The 19,537-nt window shown below is 42.7% G+C and overlaps 1 protein-coding gene across 1 annotated transcript; it reads right to left on the bottom strand.

The window, feature by feature from the left end:
* Positions 1-962: 962 nt before the first annotated feature.
* On the bottom strand, positions 963-7,932 carry LOC139671723 (PAX3- and PAX7-binding protein 1-like). Its single transcript, XM_071555036.1, has 8 exons — positions 7,927-7,932; positions 4,573-4,718; positions 4,304-4,425; positions 3,669-3,745; positions 3,345-3,411; positions 2,949-3,095; positions 2,417-2,547; positions 963-1,244 (listed from the first exon to the last, which is right to left on the bottom strand). The coding sequence occupies exons 4-8, from the start codon at positions 3,743-3,745 to the stop codon at positions 1,097-1,099; spliced, it is 570 nt and encodes a 189-aa protein (XP_071411137.1). The 5' UTR covers positions 4,304-4,425; positions 4,573-4,718; positions 7,927-7,932; the 3' UTR covers positions 963-1,096.
* Positions 7,933-19,537: the final 11,605 nt, after the last annotated feature.

The following is a 19,537-nucleotide window of genomic DNA, read 5'->3' as shown; positions in this document are numbered from 1 at the left end:
GTTCCCCTAAAAATAATTAGGGCACAAACGGAAATAGTTCTTAACCCAAGGCTGTTACAGCTGCCCCATGCCTTGGACCCCAAGACCAAGTCACTACTGTTCTGATATAAATCAACAGATTTTTAAAAAATGTTTTCTTGTTTCTTTACATTTACCTTTGATCCTTGTTTTTTTAAAAGAACATTCTTATATGGTATTTAGTGGGAAGTGTAACATTTGAATATTTACTAAAATATAAGTACTTCCAAGCTTTTTTCACCTTCATTCTTCTTGACATCTTTAGCCACACTAATCTGAAGAAGCAGGTTCCATGGATTACATTAGAAAACCAACCAACAAAACCCTGAAAACCACCACAACCCCCCCCCCCCAAAATGGGACACAAAGTGGATTTGAGCAACTTACACGTGTCTGGACTTCAGGAAGTGCTGCCGTCTACACGTGCACCATCAGCACAAGTTCTCATTCTTTGACTGTATTAAAATAATTCAGCATTGAGTTTGGAGCTCCCTTTTGAAAAACAGTCTTCCGAGTTCATATTCTGAATGCAGAATTTTACCTGCTCCACTTGGAGTGCAGCCCAGCTGCTTCTTAAAGGTCAGGTTCCATTCCAATGTGTGTGCTCTTGAGCTCACAATTTTCACACAGTTGAATGTTTTACCAGTTCCTTTGACCAACAGTACGATCATTTTATTGTCAAAATAAGTAATTTTTAGCAAATGAAAAGCTTAATGCAACAATACATCTTTATACCCAGTGTGAAAGCAACATGATGTTATAAATAATTGCATACAGTGTATTACACAAAGTATATTATACACATGCCATGTAACCATGGAGCAATTAACAGCAGTACAGGACTACTGATCATGGGCACAAAGCATTCTTGTAAACAAGATTTTGAGAAACTTGGAGAAAAAGGTGGCTTCTGGAAAGATGAAAATCTTGGGATTCCATTTTTGTTTTAAATGAAGTCAATGATTTTTAATTTTCAGGGTGCTGTCTATAAGAATGCACTTCATATTGAAACAAAGATCAATACTATACAGTTTAAGAAACTTTACATATGTACATAAATTACACATCAGGAATGGTTTTAAAGCTCAAAATGAGTTGTGGGAAAAGTCTCTTTTCCCTCTATTAAAATCTTTACCTCTTTCACATTGTGATCATTTGCAACTGTCACGGCGTGATCCAGGGCTCGGGTACTCGCCAGGAGCTTTATGACCTGCTGGATGTGCTCCCTAAAAGGAGGGAGGAGAAGTCAGTAAAGGGGTAGAACAATCAATGACATGGATTAATATCCCAACAGAAGGCTACATCATGAAAGCCATATCATAAATATTCCTGCCTCAGATTTATTAGAGTTGCTTAATTAGGGCAACAGCAGCAGATTTGTTTAATGCTGGGAAAAGGCAGGACAGAAGACAGAAATTAAATTAGAACTTCCTATGAAAATAAGGCTAACTGCATGTTTCTCTCCCAATACAAACTTTTACCAAGTTTGTACTTACACCTGGTAAAAAAGGTTCTTTCAAATCTAGACACAGACTACCAAAAGAGAGAGTTCAAAAATTTCAATGAACTTTAAACACAAATTGCTACACTGATACACAAGAGTATAACAAGACTGGAAGATTCTTTATTCCTGTGCTGTTGCTGTTGCCAAACCATTACAGGCCAGCAGTGATGTGTCTAATCTGAACTTCTAATTAAGCTGATTATGGGACTCAAGCAAAGTGACTCTTGGATCTAAGGCCAAAAAGTTCATCCAGCTGCTTGTGTAAATGAAATCAGAAGGTTTGTACTGTATAGGAAAGACAGTTTGCAATTCAGAAGCCATTATGCAGGAATCAGCAGGGCTCACAGGGTGAAATAGTCCACATGCAGTAGCTGCAAAATTTGGCAGAATAAAAGGTGGTTTTGTTTGGAAGGGACACCTTCCATAGCCCAGGTTGCTTCGAGCCCCATCCAACCTGACCTTGGACACTTAAAAGGATGGGGCAGCCACAGCTTCCCTGGGCAACCTGTGCCAGTGCCTCACCACCCTCACAGGGAAGAATGTCTCCCTAAAATCCAACCTAAATATCTCCTCTTGCAGTTTAGAACCATTGCCCCTTGAGTGGACATGATCTGCCCATATAAAAAGTCCCTCTCCTTCCATTTTACAAACCCCCTTAAGAGTCTGTGACACTGAGCAGTGGTACAACAGGTATCATCAGTGTTTCAGTATTTCCAGGAGGTGCTGTGTCCAGACACTTTAAAAATATCCCCATGCACCACACGGTAACATTTTGGAAGTCTCCTTTTAAAGAAGTTTCCAAAGACACTCCACAGGATGGAGACAGTTACTCATGTTTGCATGTAAATAAAACAAATGACAAGAACTGCAATTGCTTTAACTCAAGGTAATTACCTTGCATTTCTCTTCTCTACATCAGAGCAACCAATGCTGTGTCTGTAAATTGTATCAGCCAGGTGAGCAAGGTATCTACAGGAGTTTTCTAGCTGGGAAATAGTCTTGTCTCCTCTTAGATTACTGAACCACTGTTAGGAAAGCAAGCTATTACCCAGGCAGAACAGGAAAAGAAAGTTAAATACAATGTAAGAAAATTCTTACAAACTATGTAACATGATTGGGGAAATCTGCCAGCTGAGATTGAGGTGACAAGACCCAACTGAGTGAAAAAATGAGAGAACTACCAAAAAAGTATCCAAAATCCAAGCAGTGTGACACTGAAACCCACAAAATACCTACACGAAATACAGGTATAAGCCAGAGAAGTTTCTTTCTTTAGTTTGTGTGTTAAAAAATACAAAATCTCTTTTTCACTGACACTACAACTTTTGAAATACCAAACCCGAGATTACACAGGCAACTTCAAGTTTTAACCACATTTTACTTTAATTGCAATCTGTGATTTTAAACATTGTTTGATTTTACTTACACTTTGAGCCTTCTTCATGCTGTCCTCTCCATACTCTGAGTTTTGAAAAGCCATAAGAATGTGCCTGTTCAGCAGCCCATCTATGCACAGCTCCTGGAGAGTTTGATTTGAAAGGATCCCATACCACTGGAGAAAGTTTCCTAATAACTGAAAATAGGCATTTCAAGACTTACTGAAACCAGAAAGTTGATCAAACACATGAACATTTAAAAATATTTAATATTTTAAAATATCTTGTAAACCTATTCAGAATACAGTCTCCCTCACAGTGCATTACCAAAGACTAAGGATCCTCATTTAGAGATTACAGCAGCTTCCATCTACCCTTTTCCACAAATTTGAGAAGTATTTTATTGCTACACTGTCTCAGACCATTTACCAGATGTATTTACTCACCTTACCAGAGGACCAAAACTGACGTTGGAAAAACAAATATGGACCCGAGTTCTTGTTTTCTAAGATGCTGCAAAGTAAAGAGATTTCTTAATGAGCAACCAAGACCACATCTCTGTCTGCAATTTGCTGGTTTCCAGCACACAATTCATTTCCATAAATACTCCCTTCCATCCTTCTTGTCTTTGCTAAATTCTACCAGGAGGATAACAAAAAGATGTCCTGTATCCAGGCACTGAACCACACTGGGAAAAACCCTGTTAACTGTGGACAGAAGGCAGCAACTTGCTAAGGAAAATCTAACACCATAGTTGAAAGTAAACTTACTTTTTTGGGTATAAGGGCATGAATACATCAGCATCTAGTGTTCTCCTCATTCTTAGCAATAATGCCTTCAAAAGCATCTGAAACAGATCATTTTATTTTTAGATGTCCAAGGCACTGCTTAGTAGTTAAAAATCGGAAATTGATTTTTAAAACAATAAAGAACATTTGTGAGCCCAACAGTAAGGGCACACATATTTAAGCACACATACAGTCTTAAAGGAAGAAGCCTGTAATAATGAAAACATCGAACTTTGACAGGTTCCATTAAAGCCTGAACTCTTAACATCAGTTGCTGCACTCACAGAAGGCAAAGTAAAACTACCCAATTTCCAGGCACTGCATTTGAAAAGATTGCAGAGATCTTAAGAAAGAAAACACAGTATTTGTAGCAGACCCTTAAAGCAAAACTGGAGACCAACAAGTCTTACATTTGGTGTATCTTTTTATCTCCAGTATCTATTTTGGGGAGGTTTCACTGAGTTCCTTCTCTTAATCTATCACCATACTTGACTGTTCACAACCAAGCTGCCGAGCATCAAATAAACTGAAAACTTCTCTTTCTTCCTCTGTTTTCCAGCATTAAGTATAGTAAAAATATATTCAAATTCCTTAACTTATGCAAAAACCCAACTCACTTGTGTGTTTTTGTTTTCTGCATTCACCACTGAGGGGTATCCATCTACTGGTTTCTGTACAATTGCCACCACTCTACATGTCTGTGTGGTAGAAAAAGGATCCCAGATATTTTCTGAAATCACTGTAAGAGAGTAAAGAATTACCCCACCTTGAACATACTCAAATACAGGTATTGATGCATTCATTTATTTACAAAACAGTAAAATCTGAAAGCACAAACAAGCACGAGATTCCACAACCCCTTCCCCACCATTTTCCAAACCTATACCTGTTAATTTAGGAAGAACAACTCGCTCTGCAATGGTAGGCAACAGTGAAATATCAGCATCATCTTTCACTTGCTCCTGCTCTTCACAGCCGTAAAACAGCAAAGGATTCAAACCACAACATTGTTTCAAAATCTCGACACTTGCCCTAATAAAAGAATTTGAGTTAGATACCTAAAAAGAGATTTGAGTCAACACATACAAGAAGCAACATGTATGCAAGGATCATACACTCACAAAACAAAGAAACTCTAAAACACTCAACCAGATGAACCAATTCACTCTCTTAGCCCACAGTCACCGATAGAATGAAAACCTAAAATAGCAGAAACCTGATTGTTTTCACAGTTGTTGCCCCACAGATTTTAACTTGTACTTACACCAAAAAGAAAACCCCAGAGATCAGGGTACAAGTGGGAATTACAGTTCAATTGTGCAGAACTACAAAATTATACTTTCTGGATTCAAAACATCTCTTTATGAGCACCTTGTATTTTTTCTAACTTAACAAAGTGCTTACCAGGACCAGCAACAGTCAGGAGGGAACACAGTTAGACTTGAGAATTCTGTACCATGTCTCTAACTAACCTGAGTTTTGTTTTGTCAGCCTGGAAACTCACTGAGAAATGACAAGGCAGAAGGGACAATGTGCAGAAACGGTTTTTAATTTAATGAGGATATATTTCAGATTTTCCCTGGTTTGATTAATGAAGTAAATCATAATAAATTAACAAATTAATTAAATACTCTGGATTCCCTCTGAAGAGGACTCACGCTTCCCTCCCTCTGCAATCAGAGCAGAGGTGACAGAAAACTCCCTTTTAAAAAATTTCTCTTAGTAGTTAAGAAAACACTTCTGAAAAAAAAAAAAGAAGAGAGCAGGAGTCAAAAGGTACCTGAACTGTTTGTCCTGGTGTCAGCTCATGTAAGCACAACATGCAGGCTGCAGAACGAACATGGGCCAGGATACTGGGCTGCAGCAATGTCTGCTTTTCCCTTGCTCCCCACCTGGTAACTGGGTAATGCAGACTAGGAGGGAGACTGGGATATTGCCAGCCGGAGTTCCACAGGGCATGAAGGTGCAGGGGTGTCAGAGACTGAAACGGTTAATGATTTATGCATTCTAAGAAACTTTGCGGGCTTTTGACTTTTGCATTATACCCCTGATGGGCAGTTGGGGCCATCCCTGCAGTGCTCGAGCCCTTTTAAGGTGCAGATAAAGGAATTACAGGAGCAATTAGGAAAAGAACTCCCACAGTCGACTGATGAACGTGAAGCAGTTCGGGGGAAAAGGAAATAAATCTGTTGCTTCAACATTACAAAATGAGGAAATAAAAAATTAAAAGCTTGCAATGAAAAATTGTGAATTACATCAATTTGGAATACCCCAGACCGGTAGATGTTAACAAACCCCTGTATCCCTCTGAAGAACTAACAGAATTTAAGGAAGGCCATTCAGAGAACATAGTCAAAATACAGCAGTAAGGACCGTGAATCAGAAACTGAATAGCATCAATCACCCCCTGAGGGCAGCTGCCCCCAGCAGTCCAACACTGTGGTCCCCTCAGCCCCACCACAAACCTGTTTAACAGGTCCATAGTGGGCCAGATGTGTTCCTTTACAGAAACCTGCCAGACGAAGAAATGAAACCACATAAAACTACATGAAACCGATGAAACCTTCTACAGCTGCTATGATTGGTTCTCATTGTCCTTTGAGAACATGAAGTAACAACAAGACTGAAAAGTTATGCTGGTTATTTTTCTTTAGGGTTGTTTGCATGTGCTTCGTCTTGAAAATGTTCTGATCCTAACAAATTTCAATATGTAAAAACCTACCACAAACATTGTGTTTGTGTTCCCCTACTCCCAAAATCGCTTGTTTCATATGAACAACTTGCTAGTAAAATTGTGTAAGATACATGCAAGTTTATTTTGTCCTTTTGGAATATCTCTCTCAATTGAGAAACTCAACCAAATGTAACCTGGGAGTTAGTACAAGTATTTAGGCATATTTGGAATCAAACAAATATGCATTACATGCATTTGTCTTTGCCTTAAAAAACAATGCCTACCACATTTGGTTAAATTTAACAAATAGAACTAAATGTAGGCCTAAAGGAGAATATAAGAAAGCCTTTCACCAGCTCCCAAGTAACTCAATGCTTTCTGATAACTTCAAGCATTTGTCTCCCAAGTAACTCTATGTTTTAATGTATAATTTTGCAAGTATTTGTGTGTTTGTAACCTTATTAATGTCACGTGTGCATAATTTCCAGCATTTCTGTATGTTTGTAACTTTTTAATGTTCATTTGTGTTATTAATGTTAAGAAATTTAATTGTAACTACTGAAATCCTTTAATGCCCCCCCAGTACCACTCACGGAGCAGAGAAATAAAATTGTTTTCCTTAAGGGGGGGAATCCCGTGCACGGGGGGCTTCCCTTCCTTTCCTTTCCTCTTCTGTCTCCCTGTCCACTATATAAAAATCACCGCCCTCAATGAAGCTTCACGGAGAACGACAAAGCAAAATTGTTATTGAATGCAGACATGGCTGGGTGCTGTCAGACTGACGGTTAATGATTTATGCATTCTAAGAAACTTGGCAGGCTTTTGACTTTTGCATTATACCCCTGATGGGCAGTTGGGGCCATCCCTTCCTCCAGGGCTGAAGAGGCAAGAGGAGCCCTTGCCCTGCCCTCCGGCGAATATGGGGGTTCGCAGAAAACAACCCCCTGCCTCGGAGGGAGGTGCAGAGGGCATGCTGAGGGTAGAAAATGGACTGGTGATTTGGGGAATTTGGGTTCTGTTCTTCGACCCCGCCGACCGCAGGACCGTTGAGATGCAACGCTGGATCCCCGGGCGGTGACTGTGTAACCTTTCCATTCTCACCTTCTCTCACCTCTTCTTTTCCCTGCTGTTCTGGACCCTTCTCCTGTCTTTCTTCCCCCTGTGCATCTTTTCCCCCCCACTAAGGTTATTTTCTATGTCACACTGTACGGAATTGTTAAAATAAACACCGATCATATGGTGTCGTTTCACTTTAATCCACCCCAAAGGCAATGATTAAAAACAAACTCGGTTACCCCCGTCCCCTTCCCAGGAGCAGGTCGTGACAACATTATTATAAATAATAACAGCAACACTAAATATGAAGCAGTCAGGGGCACAGGTTCTACCAAACAGCTGAAGGCAATTCAGCTCTACGCTCCAAAGACAACAACAATTCACCATCCTACTGCATCCCATTGAAATAAAAACTGACAATGATTACTTGATTTTTCCCTCCTCCTCCCACCTCCATTTTAGAAAACCTTGTGGTGTCCCGTGGGCTGCTGGTTCTGAATCTGATGGTACCTTTGTCGTGCTGAAAGCACTGAATTCCAAACATTATCTGGCCAAATAATGTCACAATAAATGAAATGCTCCAGCTGGACTGACCCATCAGCTCCTGCTTTTGCAGCTCACTGTGCAGACAAATACAGCAACAGCCTCCTCCTGAAACAGCAAAACTCTGTGAATGCCCCTAAAAAGCAGGAGATGACAGAAGTCACATCTTACAAGTTCAACGGACTGGAATGCCAGGTGAGGTACAGGGAGGGTGAGAAAGTCGTCCAGGTGTAGAATCCTTAAAGACCAACTACCAGCAAAGCAAGGGTATGTTGTAGGAAAGCAACTGCAGCTGCTGCTAATTTAACAACCAGGCTCGTTAATTTGCTGTCAAATGGCTGGGATTGATTTATTTACTAGTGGAGCTAGGTAGGCCAAAAACCCTCCTTCAAACCGAACTGAAATTGTTACACAACTTCTTAATAATATGTTTTCCTGGTTATACAAAATCTGTCAGACTCAGGAGTGTGGCTTCCTCAGTGAACAATCAATGGCAACTAATTAGTCACACTAATCAATCACTTGGATGAACTAACTGGTTCGCACTTCCCAGGTTTGTTCACAACACAGTTAGTCTTCACTTTACAGGACTGCAGACTGGTCTCTCCCAATTCCAGGGACACTGGACAATTAATATCTACCCCATTAACACCCAGAATGCTTTTCTGTTCCCCTCCCACACCCACCGAGCTGGGCAAACAGCAGCTTAAAGTGCTTGGTCATTCCGACAGGTTCTATATTTAGAAGCTACTGTGCTACTGTATTCAAGTCAGAAGACAACAAAGAAACAGCCCATGTACTGCCAGCTGAATTCCACAGCTCCTGTGTGTGCCTAATATATATATATATAAATACAGAAATGGGTAATACATTCAGGAGCTCCTACAATATTTACCACAAAGTAAGTAATCCAACCATTGTGAAAATCTTGAGAAAAAACTAATTATGTTTTTGAGTTGGACATACACATGAAAGAAGGATATTTTCAAGTCTGGGTGTCTTTGAACAGCCACTTTACTTTTACAACTCTTCTCCCTCAGAGCAGAGCAATACCAAGTGACGCCTGGCAGAAGGAAGTCTATAATAATACAGAAGACAAAAGTCTGTCACTGTGTACACAAAACATTCCAGAAACTAACAAGATCATAGTTCAGCCCTTATTTTTGCTAACCTGACATCCAACAAAAGTAAAAAGCAGCATCTGAGTAAACTTGAAATGCCAGAGTATCTACCAAAGTCCTCTAGACAGAAAATCTGCAAGTTTTTAGGCAATCTAAAGTCACTGACCTCGTACACTGTGAAGTTTCTGACAACCAGCTCAGCATGATGAGAAGTTCTTTTCAACCCTCGAATGACCAAACCTTTAGAAGAGTAGTATGTTCTCAGGGTTTGAAAACAGAGGAAAATGTGCTCTTTGGCAGGTACTACCAGACTCTTTTTTTTTTAAGAGATGAATGTTTTTGCATCCTTACCTTTTCTCTGAAACACTCAAGCAAGTCTTGGACATTCCGTCGCATTTCCTGCAAAAACTTACACTGTTCACCAGTACCCCCAAAGACTCTTCTAGTCTTTCATTGCCTTGGCAGAGTCCTCTCGGCTTTGCTGACGTTTCTCACATTGCTGCCGATGAGCCTTGTGCATTTCTGTCATGGAGTCCAACCTGCAGGGCAATGGATGAACAGTAAATTTACACCCAAAAGCCTGTCTATTGCAGACCATTGAGATATTAAAGACAGTGCAAGTAGAGCCCATGTATGGGAGATACAGCAAAGACACTTTCTCCAACCTTCGTTTGTCACTTCCCCCCCCTCCATCGACAGCAGGGCCGATGGTTGAAATTCATTTGCCAGACTGTGCTGAGCGCATCGCACCGGCCCCTCCCACAGATTGTCACACGAGTTGATGGCACACAGAACAGAGCGGGCCCTGAAGAAAAGCTGCTGGAAAGGCTGCAGGGAGAGGGAAACTACAGCTCACACAAAGCACTTCTTCCTCTGCTAACGTGATTCACTGTCAGAGGCTGTAACACTGCAAGGGGCACAGACCAATTTCGAAGACATGTAAAGTGCAAGCTGTTGATTACAAATGATTTCTCGTTGCAATTGTGTTGTTCATTCCCGACCTTTTGTGTACCTGACAAGCAGATTACAATGGGTAAATAAAAAAACCCCACACCAACAAAACCCTGTATACACTAAAAATTAAATTCTTCATCTACTGAAGGGGAAAACTCTGATTTGTAGTTTAAAAGAATGCAGCTTAATGTGCTGAACTCCTCATTGGCCTTTCACTCCTTCACTATAAGACTGTGCAGTGTCCAGAAGATGCAACTCAGATCTCCAAGCCCTCCAAGTTCCTACAGGGTCCTACAGGAGCCCCCAAGGACCCCCAACACCCAGGAGAGATCCAAAGGGACACACGGGAATCCCCAGGGAACAACAGGGACCCCAAGAAACACCCAGGGAACTCCAGGGTCTCCCGGCTCTCAAAGGACCCCCAGGGACTCTCAGGCATCTACAGCGGCACCCAAGAGACCCCCAGGAACACCAACCCCAGGGACCCAAAGGGACACACAAGGGCCCCCAGGGAACAACAGGGACCCCAAGAAACACCCAGGGAACTCCAGGGTCTCCCAGCATTCAGGGGACCCCCAGGCATCTACAGGGGCACCCAAGAAACCCTCAGGGAACACCATTACCCCCAGGGACCCAAAGGAACACACAGGGGCCCCCAGGGAACATCAACACCCCCAGGGTCCCAAAGGGACACACAGGGGCCCCCAGGGAACAACAGGGACCCCAAGAACCCACAGAGACCCAGAGGGAACCCAGCACCCAGAGCAGTCCCATAGACCTCCAAGAATTAAAGGGACCCCAAAGATCTGTGGAGACCCTCAGCACCTCCAGGGACACCCAAGAGACCCCCAGGGACTCCCACCATCCCCAGGGGCCCTCATGGGACACCTGTGGACCCACAAGGATGCCCAGAGTCCTCCAGGGACCCCTCAGGGACTCCTCACAAACTCGGGGACCCTCAGGCATCTCCTGAGAACCCAAGGATCCTTCAGGGTTCTACAGGGATTCCTGGCAATCAGGGGACCCCCAGCAAACTACAAACACCTTCATGGACCTCCAGGGACCCCCAAGGGACACCCAGGGCCCCCCAGGGATCTGCAGAAGCCCCTCCCCATGACCCCCTGGATCCCAAAGAGATACTCAAGGACCTCCAAGGACCCCAATGCCCCCAACATCCAGGAATACCCAAGACCACCAGAGACCCCCGTGGGACACTCCTGAACCCACAAGGATCTCCAGGGACCCTCAACACTAACAGGGACCGCCAGAGACACCCCAGATATTTACAGGACTCGTGGCACTCAGGGGAGCTCCAGGGAACTACAGGGACCTCCAGAACCACCAGACACACCCAGGCGTAAAGGAATCCCCAGAGACCTACAGGGACCCCAAAGGGAGCCCCAGAATAAAGGCGATCACCAGAGACACCCCCAGAGATGTTTGGGGACCCCCAGCACACCCAGGAACACCCAGGGGACCCCAGGGATCCCAAAAATGCCCAGGGACCCTCAGGGACACCCAGGGATCTACAGGGACTTCCCAGCTTCTCCAGGAACCCCCAAGAGACCTCCAGGGAACACCAACACCCCCAGGGACCCTCATGGCACACCCACGGACACACAAGGAACCCCAGGGACCCCTCAGGGACTCCTCACAAAGTCGGGGACCCTCAGGCATCTCCTGAGAACCCAGGGATCCTTCAGGGTTCTACAGGGATTCCGGGCAATCAGGGGACCCCCAGGGAAATACAAATACCTCCAGGGACCCTGAAGGCACACACAGAAGCCCCAGAGACCCCCGGAACTAAAAAGATCTTCAAATACCTACACGGACCCCAAAGGGAGCCCCAGAAGAAAAGGGATCGCCAGGGACACCCCCAGAGGTCTTTGGGGACCCCCAACACTTCCAGGGACACCCAAGAGACTCCCCATGGGACTCCCACCATCCCCAGGGACCCTCACGGGACACCCCTGGACCCACAAGGACGCCCAGAGTCCTCCAGGGACCCCCAGGAATCAGCAGAGAACCCCCAGAGACTATCAGGGTTCTAGGGGGTCCTGCAGGATCCCCCGAGGACCCCAAACACCCCCCAGGGACCTACAGGGCTATTTTGAAACACGGCAATAAAAGCTACTGTGTTGCCGGTAGATAAGGAGTCTCCTGAGTAAATATAAGACGGGAAACGCTTAAGGGAACATTTGCTGCAATGCTGTAAATAAAGAACTCCACTGAATCACCGAAATCCCCAGAAATTTGAGAGTATTTGATGCAGGAAGAATCACAGGGTACTGCGCAAAGTTCCCTGTTGCAGTGACTCGCTTCGGTCAGCAGGTGTCACCCGCGAGCCGCGGCGCACGCGCAGTACCCGGTGCTCACCACCAGGGGGCAGCAGCGGCGAGTCCGGCCCGCGCGGGGAGCGGAACCCGCGGGGACCCTTTCGCTAGTTTGGTTTTCTGGTTTTGGTTTTTATTTTCTATGAATTCTATTTTATTTTTCTCGTTTGATTCGTTTTATTGTATTTTTTATTTAATGATTTTTAATTTGGGGGTTTCATTTAGAATTGTGTTTTATCTTTTTTTTATTCTATTTTTTTGTTCCGATTTTTTTCTGTTTTACTTTTAAGGGTTTTTTTAATTTACTTTTTATTTAACGGGTTTTTTGTCAGTTTTCTATTTTATTCTCACCATTTTTTTAATTGCACCCCTGCAAATTTCCAGCCTCTCCACCCCTCTGCAGTCAGAGGCCGATGGGCAGCAGCCCCTGCACAGGCTCTGGGGGGTGTTTAATGGGGGGGACGGGCGGGGAGACGTGGGAGCCCCCGGGGCAGGAGAATTCCCGAAGGACACCCTGGGACATGAGAATTCCCGAAGGATTCTCCGGGATCAGGAGAATTCCTGCAGGAACTGGGCATGGAAGCGGGTGAGGAGCAGCAGGTCCCGCTCCAGCGTCGCCGGCGGCAGCAGCAGCGACAACCTGGGGGACACCGGCTGGCCACGTGGGGCCGTCTGAGCCCCCCAAGCCTGCCCCCTAAATCTGTGCCCACCGCCCCCCGCAGGGAAAAGCCCCCAGATCCCGAACTGGAGGAACACGGGAGCCCAGGACCCGAAACCCCCCACCACCAAGCACTCAAACGGGACCCCAAATCACTCTCCAGGGAACCCAAAATCACACCCAAACGGGACCCTAAATCACATCCCAATGGGACCCCAAATCACTCTCCAATGACCCAGAAACCACAGCCCCCAACACCCCCCACCTCAATGGGACCCCAAAATTTTGAGTGCCCCCCATACCCCACATTTTGGGTGCCCCCCCAACCCCCTAAACCCCACACTTCAGTGCCCCCGCGTATGCCAGGTGGGTGCCCCCACATCCGGACCCCACACTGGGTGCCCTCCGTGCCCCAGGGGTTGCTCCCTCCATGCCCGAAGGCTTCCGGGGAGCAGCACCACCCCCGTGTCCTCCTCCAGCCTTCCACAGAAGAAGCGATCGGGCTCCAGGCCCAGCTCCTACTGCAGGGGCACCGGGGGGCACTGCTGGGATTGGGAGCACGGCGGGAACGGGGGGCATTGCTGGGGTCGGGCAGCACGGAGTGGGGAAAAAGGGGCACTGCTGGAATCGGGGGCACGGTGGAGAACGGGGGGCACGAGGGGGGGGCAAAGAGGGTGCTTCTCTTTCCAGAGGGTCCCCACACACATTTGGGAGTCCCTGGACAGCCCCGTATCACCAGGGAACCCCCATCCACATTGTCCAGTGTCCAGGAGAGCCCCCTGTCCCCAGAGTGTCCCACACCAATAGGGGTCCCCACTTCCCCACAGTGTCCCACAGTCTCTTAGAGTTGGCTAAGTAGAAGGAAAGACTGAGGGCTCATAAGCCCTGCAGAAGGTCAGGTGACAGATGTGGCTAAGAACCATGTCTCTGCATGACACTATTTCCCTTGACCAGGAAAGCCCATTTCATTTTAGACATTTTATTTTTCTATCTTTTCTGTTGGTGTAAGAATAATGTTCCTTTTTTAGAAGGCTTTCAGTTTTATTTTTATTGGCTTAGAGTCTACGTTAGGTTTACAAAAACAATAAGCTGCTCAGTTTTTACAATAGTTTTAAACATAGAATTGACTATTCATAAATCTAAATAATGCCATAAAATACAACCTGATTGTAAAATAAAGAATGGAAGGGATTTTTTAGTTTAAACATATGGACTTTGTTTCATGTGTGCTTACATCCCTTACTCCTTAAAAAGGCTCAGCTGAGCCATTATAAATGATTCAGGTCCACAATTCCACCTCTTTGCATTAGATCCCCTCAGAGTGACACCCTAGGAGAAGCTCCCTGCTTGGCAGTTACTGGGGCCCAGTACATTCCTGAGGAAGGACCCAGTTTTGATTAAATGATTCTTTACAGAAGGCATTATTAATACTTTTAAAAGTTTGCTGATAGTTATTGCATGCCAGTAGGTTAAGATGCCTCCATCCTGATGCAACTACGTTATTGGGGGTGAGAAGACTCACTGCTCTCTGGTGGCCCCTCACAGTGTGACTCCAAGGGTAGCAGTTATGCCACCAATACAAAATTTTTTTGTGTTTACTCTTAAGGTTTTAAATATTATGTCTGGTACCGGTGACATATCTATATGCCCCTCCATTCTACTGAAGATAACTGGAAAGATAGTTCATTGCTAATGAAGTTTAAAGTTAGGGTTTCATGCTTCTTCCATGGGCCTGAGGGTGTGTGGGGGGATCTGTTGCCTTCTGCTATACCTAAAACATTGTTTTTTCTAGCAAAAATGTGAAATAACGGACTTATTTCCTCAACAGAGTTTGGCATATGACATCTTATTTGTAGTGACTTGCCACATCTCAAATGCAAGATTTAATACATTACAATGTTTCTAAATTATTTTAGAATACCTCATATTATGGATATTAGTAGTCAGTCTAGACTTCAAGTTGCAAATTGCTTTTCTTCATCGTAAAGTTCCATTTAATTGTTTTGTGCTCCTGCACTGAAACACTAGTATGCTTTTTAAAATAGTTAAATTTGCTTGATGAAATGCACCCCAATTATTTCAGTAGCTGGATAAACCAGCTTCACAGACAAGATGAGAAGAGTCTTTCAAGTCTGCAGCAGGTGTCATTAAACCCTGCTACCTCCAAAAGAAAACAGATTGGGAGCTACAGATTGGTTGCATTTGTATTGTGAGAGACTATTACCCCAACAGTGTAAAGATTAGATTAATAAGGTTTTATCTGTCTTCTTTTTTCATTATTTCATTCCTGTAAAGCTCTCCTATGATTCTGTAACAACTCATCCTTGGCAAAAGGCTATTGTGATGATCCTGCACTTGGCAGAAAGAAGGTGTTGCACTCTCAGCTTGACACAATGGGATGCGTGCAACAAAAGTCATATCCAAGAGCAGCAGTGGCTTTTGTCTCAACCTTTAAAAACACCTACAACTCCCCTGGGTACATGTAAGACAATGGGGTTGTTCACTGTTTGCAGAGATGCTTGAATGGTGCCTCCTCCTGACTATGTCCTCAATCTAAATCCAACAGTGGGCTTTCATATTCACCCTGATTCTGAATGTCTTGGATTTTCTATCGTGTGGTGGCACAGTCACAGGAGGATGTATGAAATTTTATCTGAGCCTTCTTTTTGTGAAAACAGGTGTTGAAGTACTCTATTTTGAGCACACTGATTTCAAGTCCTCCATCTCATGGTGGGTGCCCTATCCCCTTCATCATTTTTGGAAGAAGTGTCTGCCCTTGTGGCCATGGTGCAAGTGAAGGGACATAACCTGCTGCTACAAGTCTTTGGCATAGAAATGGTTTGGGATGTGTGAACATACAGCACATGTGAGCACATGACTTGGGGCTACAGGAGATTTTGCATATAAAGGAATCAATTAAAAGTGTGAAGCAGGCTGAGCAATCCTTTGACTTTCCTTGCCATGTCCTTTTTTGCTGTGGATTTCTTTCCAAGGCATGAGAGGCATGACTGTTTTTCTGCTCTGGCATTCATTTGCTCCAGACATGATGATAACATAGCTACTGCTGAATCCCTCATCTTCCTCTACTTTAGGTCTTAGAACTGACTATACTAGCACACTTTCCTAGTGTATGCTTTGCTTCATATCCAGAAAATGTGTTTATCTCTTTCACAGAAATTTGTAGTATTCTTTTGGAGATATCTCTGTCTATTCCCAATCATGCCTTGAAAGACTAAAGCCAATATCACTCAGCTGGAAACTCATTAAACTTGGACATTTTTTCATTATCTGGAAAGCACCTGCTATTTTATGCACATCTGATAGAGATGATTTTGCTAACCACTAATTTACTGCTGCCACAAAACATTTAAACTCACTCCCTTTGACACAGATGTGCAGCACCAGCCATTGGTTACAGATAAATACCAGGCAATACCTACAGTAACTGTAAATTGCCCTGGATTTATTCTTTTACCTTTCACTGCAAAGTCTCCTCCTTGCCTGCAATGCCCACCCACATATTCATATATGGGTTTGGGGAGCTCAGCTGCAGGAACTGGGCCAATGACTGGGGGTTTTTATATGCACATACACACATGGAGAGTAATGAATGTTTTTGTGAAGAAATGCTGAAGTGTTAAAAATGTGCTTTACATTACGTTGTTTTCTGTTTCCTATGAGTATCATCCCCATTAGAATGGGCTCTTCTATAAGGAGGTACATTTGGAATTCGTAGTTACTGAATTCATTTAGCCAGACATTCTGTCATATGCTAACAGAAAAAGATGCTGCAAATCTGAAATGATCTAAAAAGGTTGTGGTATTGCACTCAAATGGCTGAAGATGAAGATGTTAAGAATCCCCAACCCATCACCCAAAAGTGGATCTCATTAGTACCACTGAAACACTTTGGCAGCAAACTCCTTTTTTCAGGTTATTTCCCAGCATTCTGGCAACTGTGTACTCTGCTCATCAAAAGGCATGTACTTCATTGGCAAGCTTGTTAAATCATTCACATGTGTAACTTTGAGTGTTTGAAAGGTTATGTTGTAGACATGACATTAGCCTAGCTGATAACATAATCCATAGTGCACAGTATTTCCCATTGTAAATTTTTTCTTTAAGTTTTATGTGCTTTTTCGATAATCTCAAACAACTCAAACTGAAATTTTCCATTTTGGATTTCTGTCTCAAGTGGACCTGGGGGTGGGGAAACAACTAAAACTTCTTTGATGAAGACTAAACAATGTCAAAAACAAAGGAGGTTATACCTCCTTCTTTCTTAAAGTTTAGCAGCTTCATACTTTGAAGAAATTCCTTGATATTTAATAGGAAGCTACCTTCATGCTAAGTATTCTGCTGCTTATCTAGGAAGGGTAAAAATATCCCAACATGGTTGGGAAAAAATACCTTTAAGATGACTATGAACAGTGAAACTGAATCAAGGGCAGAGACTTGCAAAATTGAAGTGATAATGTTTCATATGTCCACAACGTAGGGTACTAGACTTTGAATTACTACACATATGAAGTACAGTGGCAATATGAGCACTGAGAATTAACTGGTGCTTACAGTGTTAATATGGTTTCACTTTGCCTTTTCCTCTAGAAGGTGAGGATAATTCCATTGCAGGATATGGATGCAAACTAATTTTCATGAGCCACTTGTCTTCTAGTAATAGTATTAGTTTTAATTCTACTTCTATTGTTCTCATAGTAGTAGTCTATCCTGTTATAGAAAAAAACAACATACTCTGTAGTAAATATGCCCAAAGCAGTATGTTGAACATTCAGAGAAGGTGATTATGTTGAATAACTGCTCTGTAAAGGAATATTGTTCACTGAGGGCTGGGCTGGTGAGCATCCTGTGGAAAACAGTCAGTGGATGTAATGCAGTGCAGTACCATAAATATACACACATATACGTGTAAAAAGACATAGGACAAAGCAAGTTAAGATTAACTTTTCAACTACTCTGCCAAATTAAAATATTTTTGCATTTACCTATTCATATTTACTGCAGAATTGTAGGCATATATCATTTCAAAGGGAAAAAAATCAAAGGAGAATTTTTTTAAAGTGATGCTAATGTTGTTTAAATTTTTCTCTAAAATTACTAACAGTCCTAAACTTGGAAAAAATTCAACTGCATGTTTATTTTCTTGTGGAACTAAAACAAGATCAAATTGTATAACTGCTGATAGGGTCTGAATTTCCATTAATTGCCAACTGAACCTAGGACAGATGCTTCTGATAATGCTGAACTGAGTGCCATATTAACTAAAACACACACTTGTGCCCTTAGCAGACAAGCAGCATTCAAAACACTCCCACTGCTTTACCTTGTTCATGCACCAATGCTGACTGTCAACATTCATTAGCAGTGTGTATTACAAGCAGGACTCTGCTTTGGCTGTAAGAGTTCTGAGCTGCTATTCCTGTAATTTCTCTTCTCCTCGAGAATTATTCTAAGCCTAATTTTAATGTTGCCTTTTATTTTTTTTGTTAAAATCCAAGCAAACAAAAAAAAAGACCCAGAAACCCCAAACCTCATTTTAGTGTAGCATCCAAACTGGTAGCAGTAACCAAAAGCGCATCTGATTCTAGAGCTGGAGTTTTGACAATAATTGTACTGGAAGGAAGCTTCTGTTACTCTGGCTTATGCATTACTGATATCTGTTTTTCTCTTGTGGCTAGAATATAAAGTCCATGATATAATAAGGTTTGGGAACACCTGAGTCCTTTCAATTTTTGAAAAAGAAATATTTTTAGATCAAAAAGTCTTTTTATTTGCATTGTTAATAACTCATCTAGAAATTTTAGTTTTATCTTGTAGTTTCAAGTTAAATTAATAAAAATTTGTTAGTGTTGCTTTGGGGGAGTTATTTTTACTAAGTAAAAGAAATTGCAAAATGTTATAATCTTAGATGCAACTGTACATGGGTTTTTTTATGAATATTTATTTTCTTTAGTATTTGTGTGTCTTGTAACATTGCTTAACATTCAGTGTTTGAGTAAAACAGGGTAACATCAGACACAGCTGGAACAGAACTGATAAAAGCTCTAATGTACTGAGTGTATTGTTTACCTACTGAAGTATGTATGCTAAATACAGCACAACTTTTAATTATGTTGTCTACAGACTTGAAAATTGGAATTCTCCCTAGGCAGCCCTGGTAAACACAGGACAAAGCATGGAATGTACCAGTGGGAGTCCAAATCTAGGATGGGGAAAGCTGTATGCCTTATTGTATGAAACTTTGCTGTAGTGAAAAAACTGACAATTTGAAGTCCTAGTTGTCAAGACTTTCAAAATGTTTAAAGGGTTCTCCACTGTCTAAATCAAACTTTTCAAACATAGACAGCATACTAAGGTTCATGTATCTTGTCTCCCACTTGGGTGTATTTGAAACACCTGCATGTCTGATAAGGTTTCAGATAATATATCAAGGTTTTACAACTTCTACAGAAAGAAATGTTGAGGAACATAAAAAAGCCTATTCTGCAACTTGG

The sequence above is a fragment of the Pithys albifrons genome, chromosome 4, assembly GCF_047495875.1.
Source record: "Pithys albifrons albifrons isolate INPA30051 chromosome 4, PitAlb_v1, whole genome shotgun sequence".
Lineage (NCBI taxonomy): Eukaryota > Metazoa > Chordata > Aves > Passeriformes > Thamnophilidae > Pithys > Pithys albifrons.
This window is presented reverse-complemented; position numbering and strand designations above follow the sequence as displayed.

Excerpts from the sequence above, each read along its gene's own strand:
- LOC139671723 (XM_071555036.1), bottom strand. The coding sequence starts at position 3,745 with ATGCTTTTGAAGGCATTATTGCTAAGAATGAGGAGAACACTAGATGCT. Across the intron at positions 3,412-3,668 it reads ATGCCCTTATACCCAAAAAA|CATCTTAGAAAACAAGAACT; the intron begins GTAAGTTTACTT and ends TTTACTTTGCAG. Across the intron at positions 1,245-2,416 it reads GTAGAGAAGAGAAATGCAAG|GGAGCACATCCAGCAGGTCA; the intron begins GTAATTACCTTG and ends CCCTCCTTTTAG.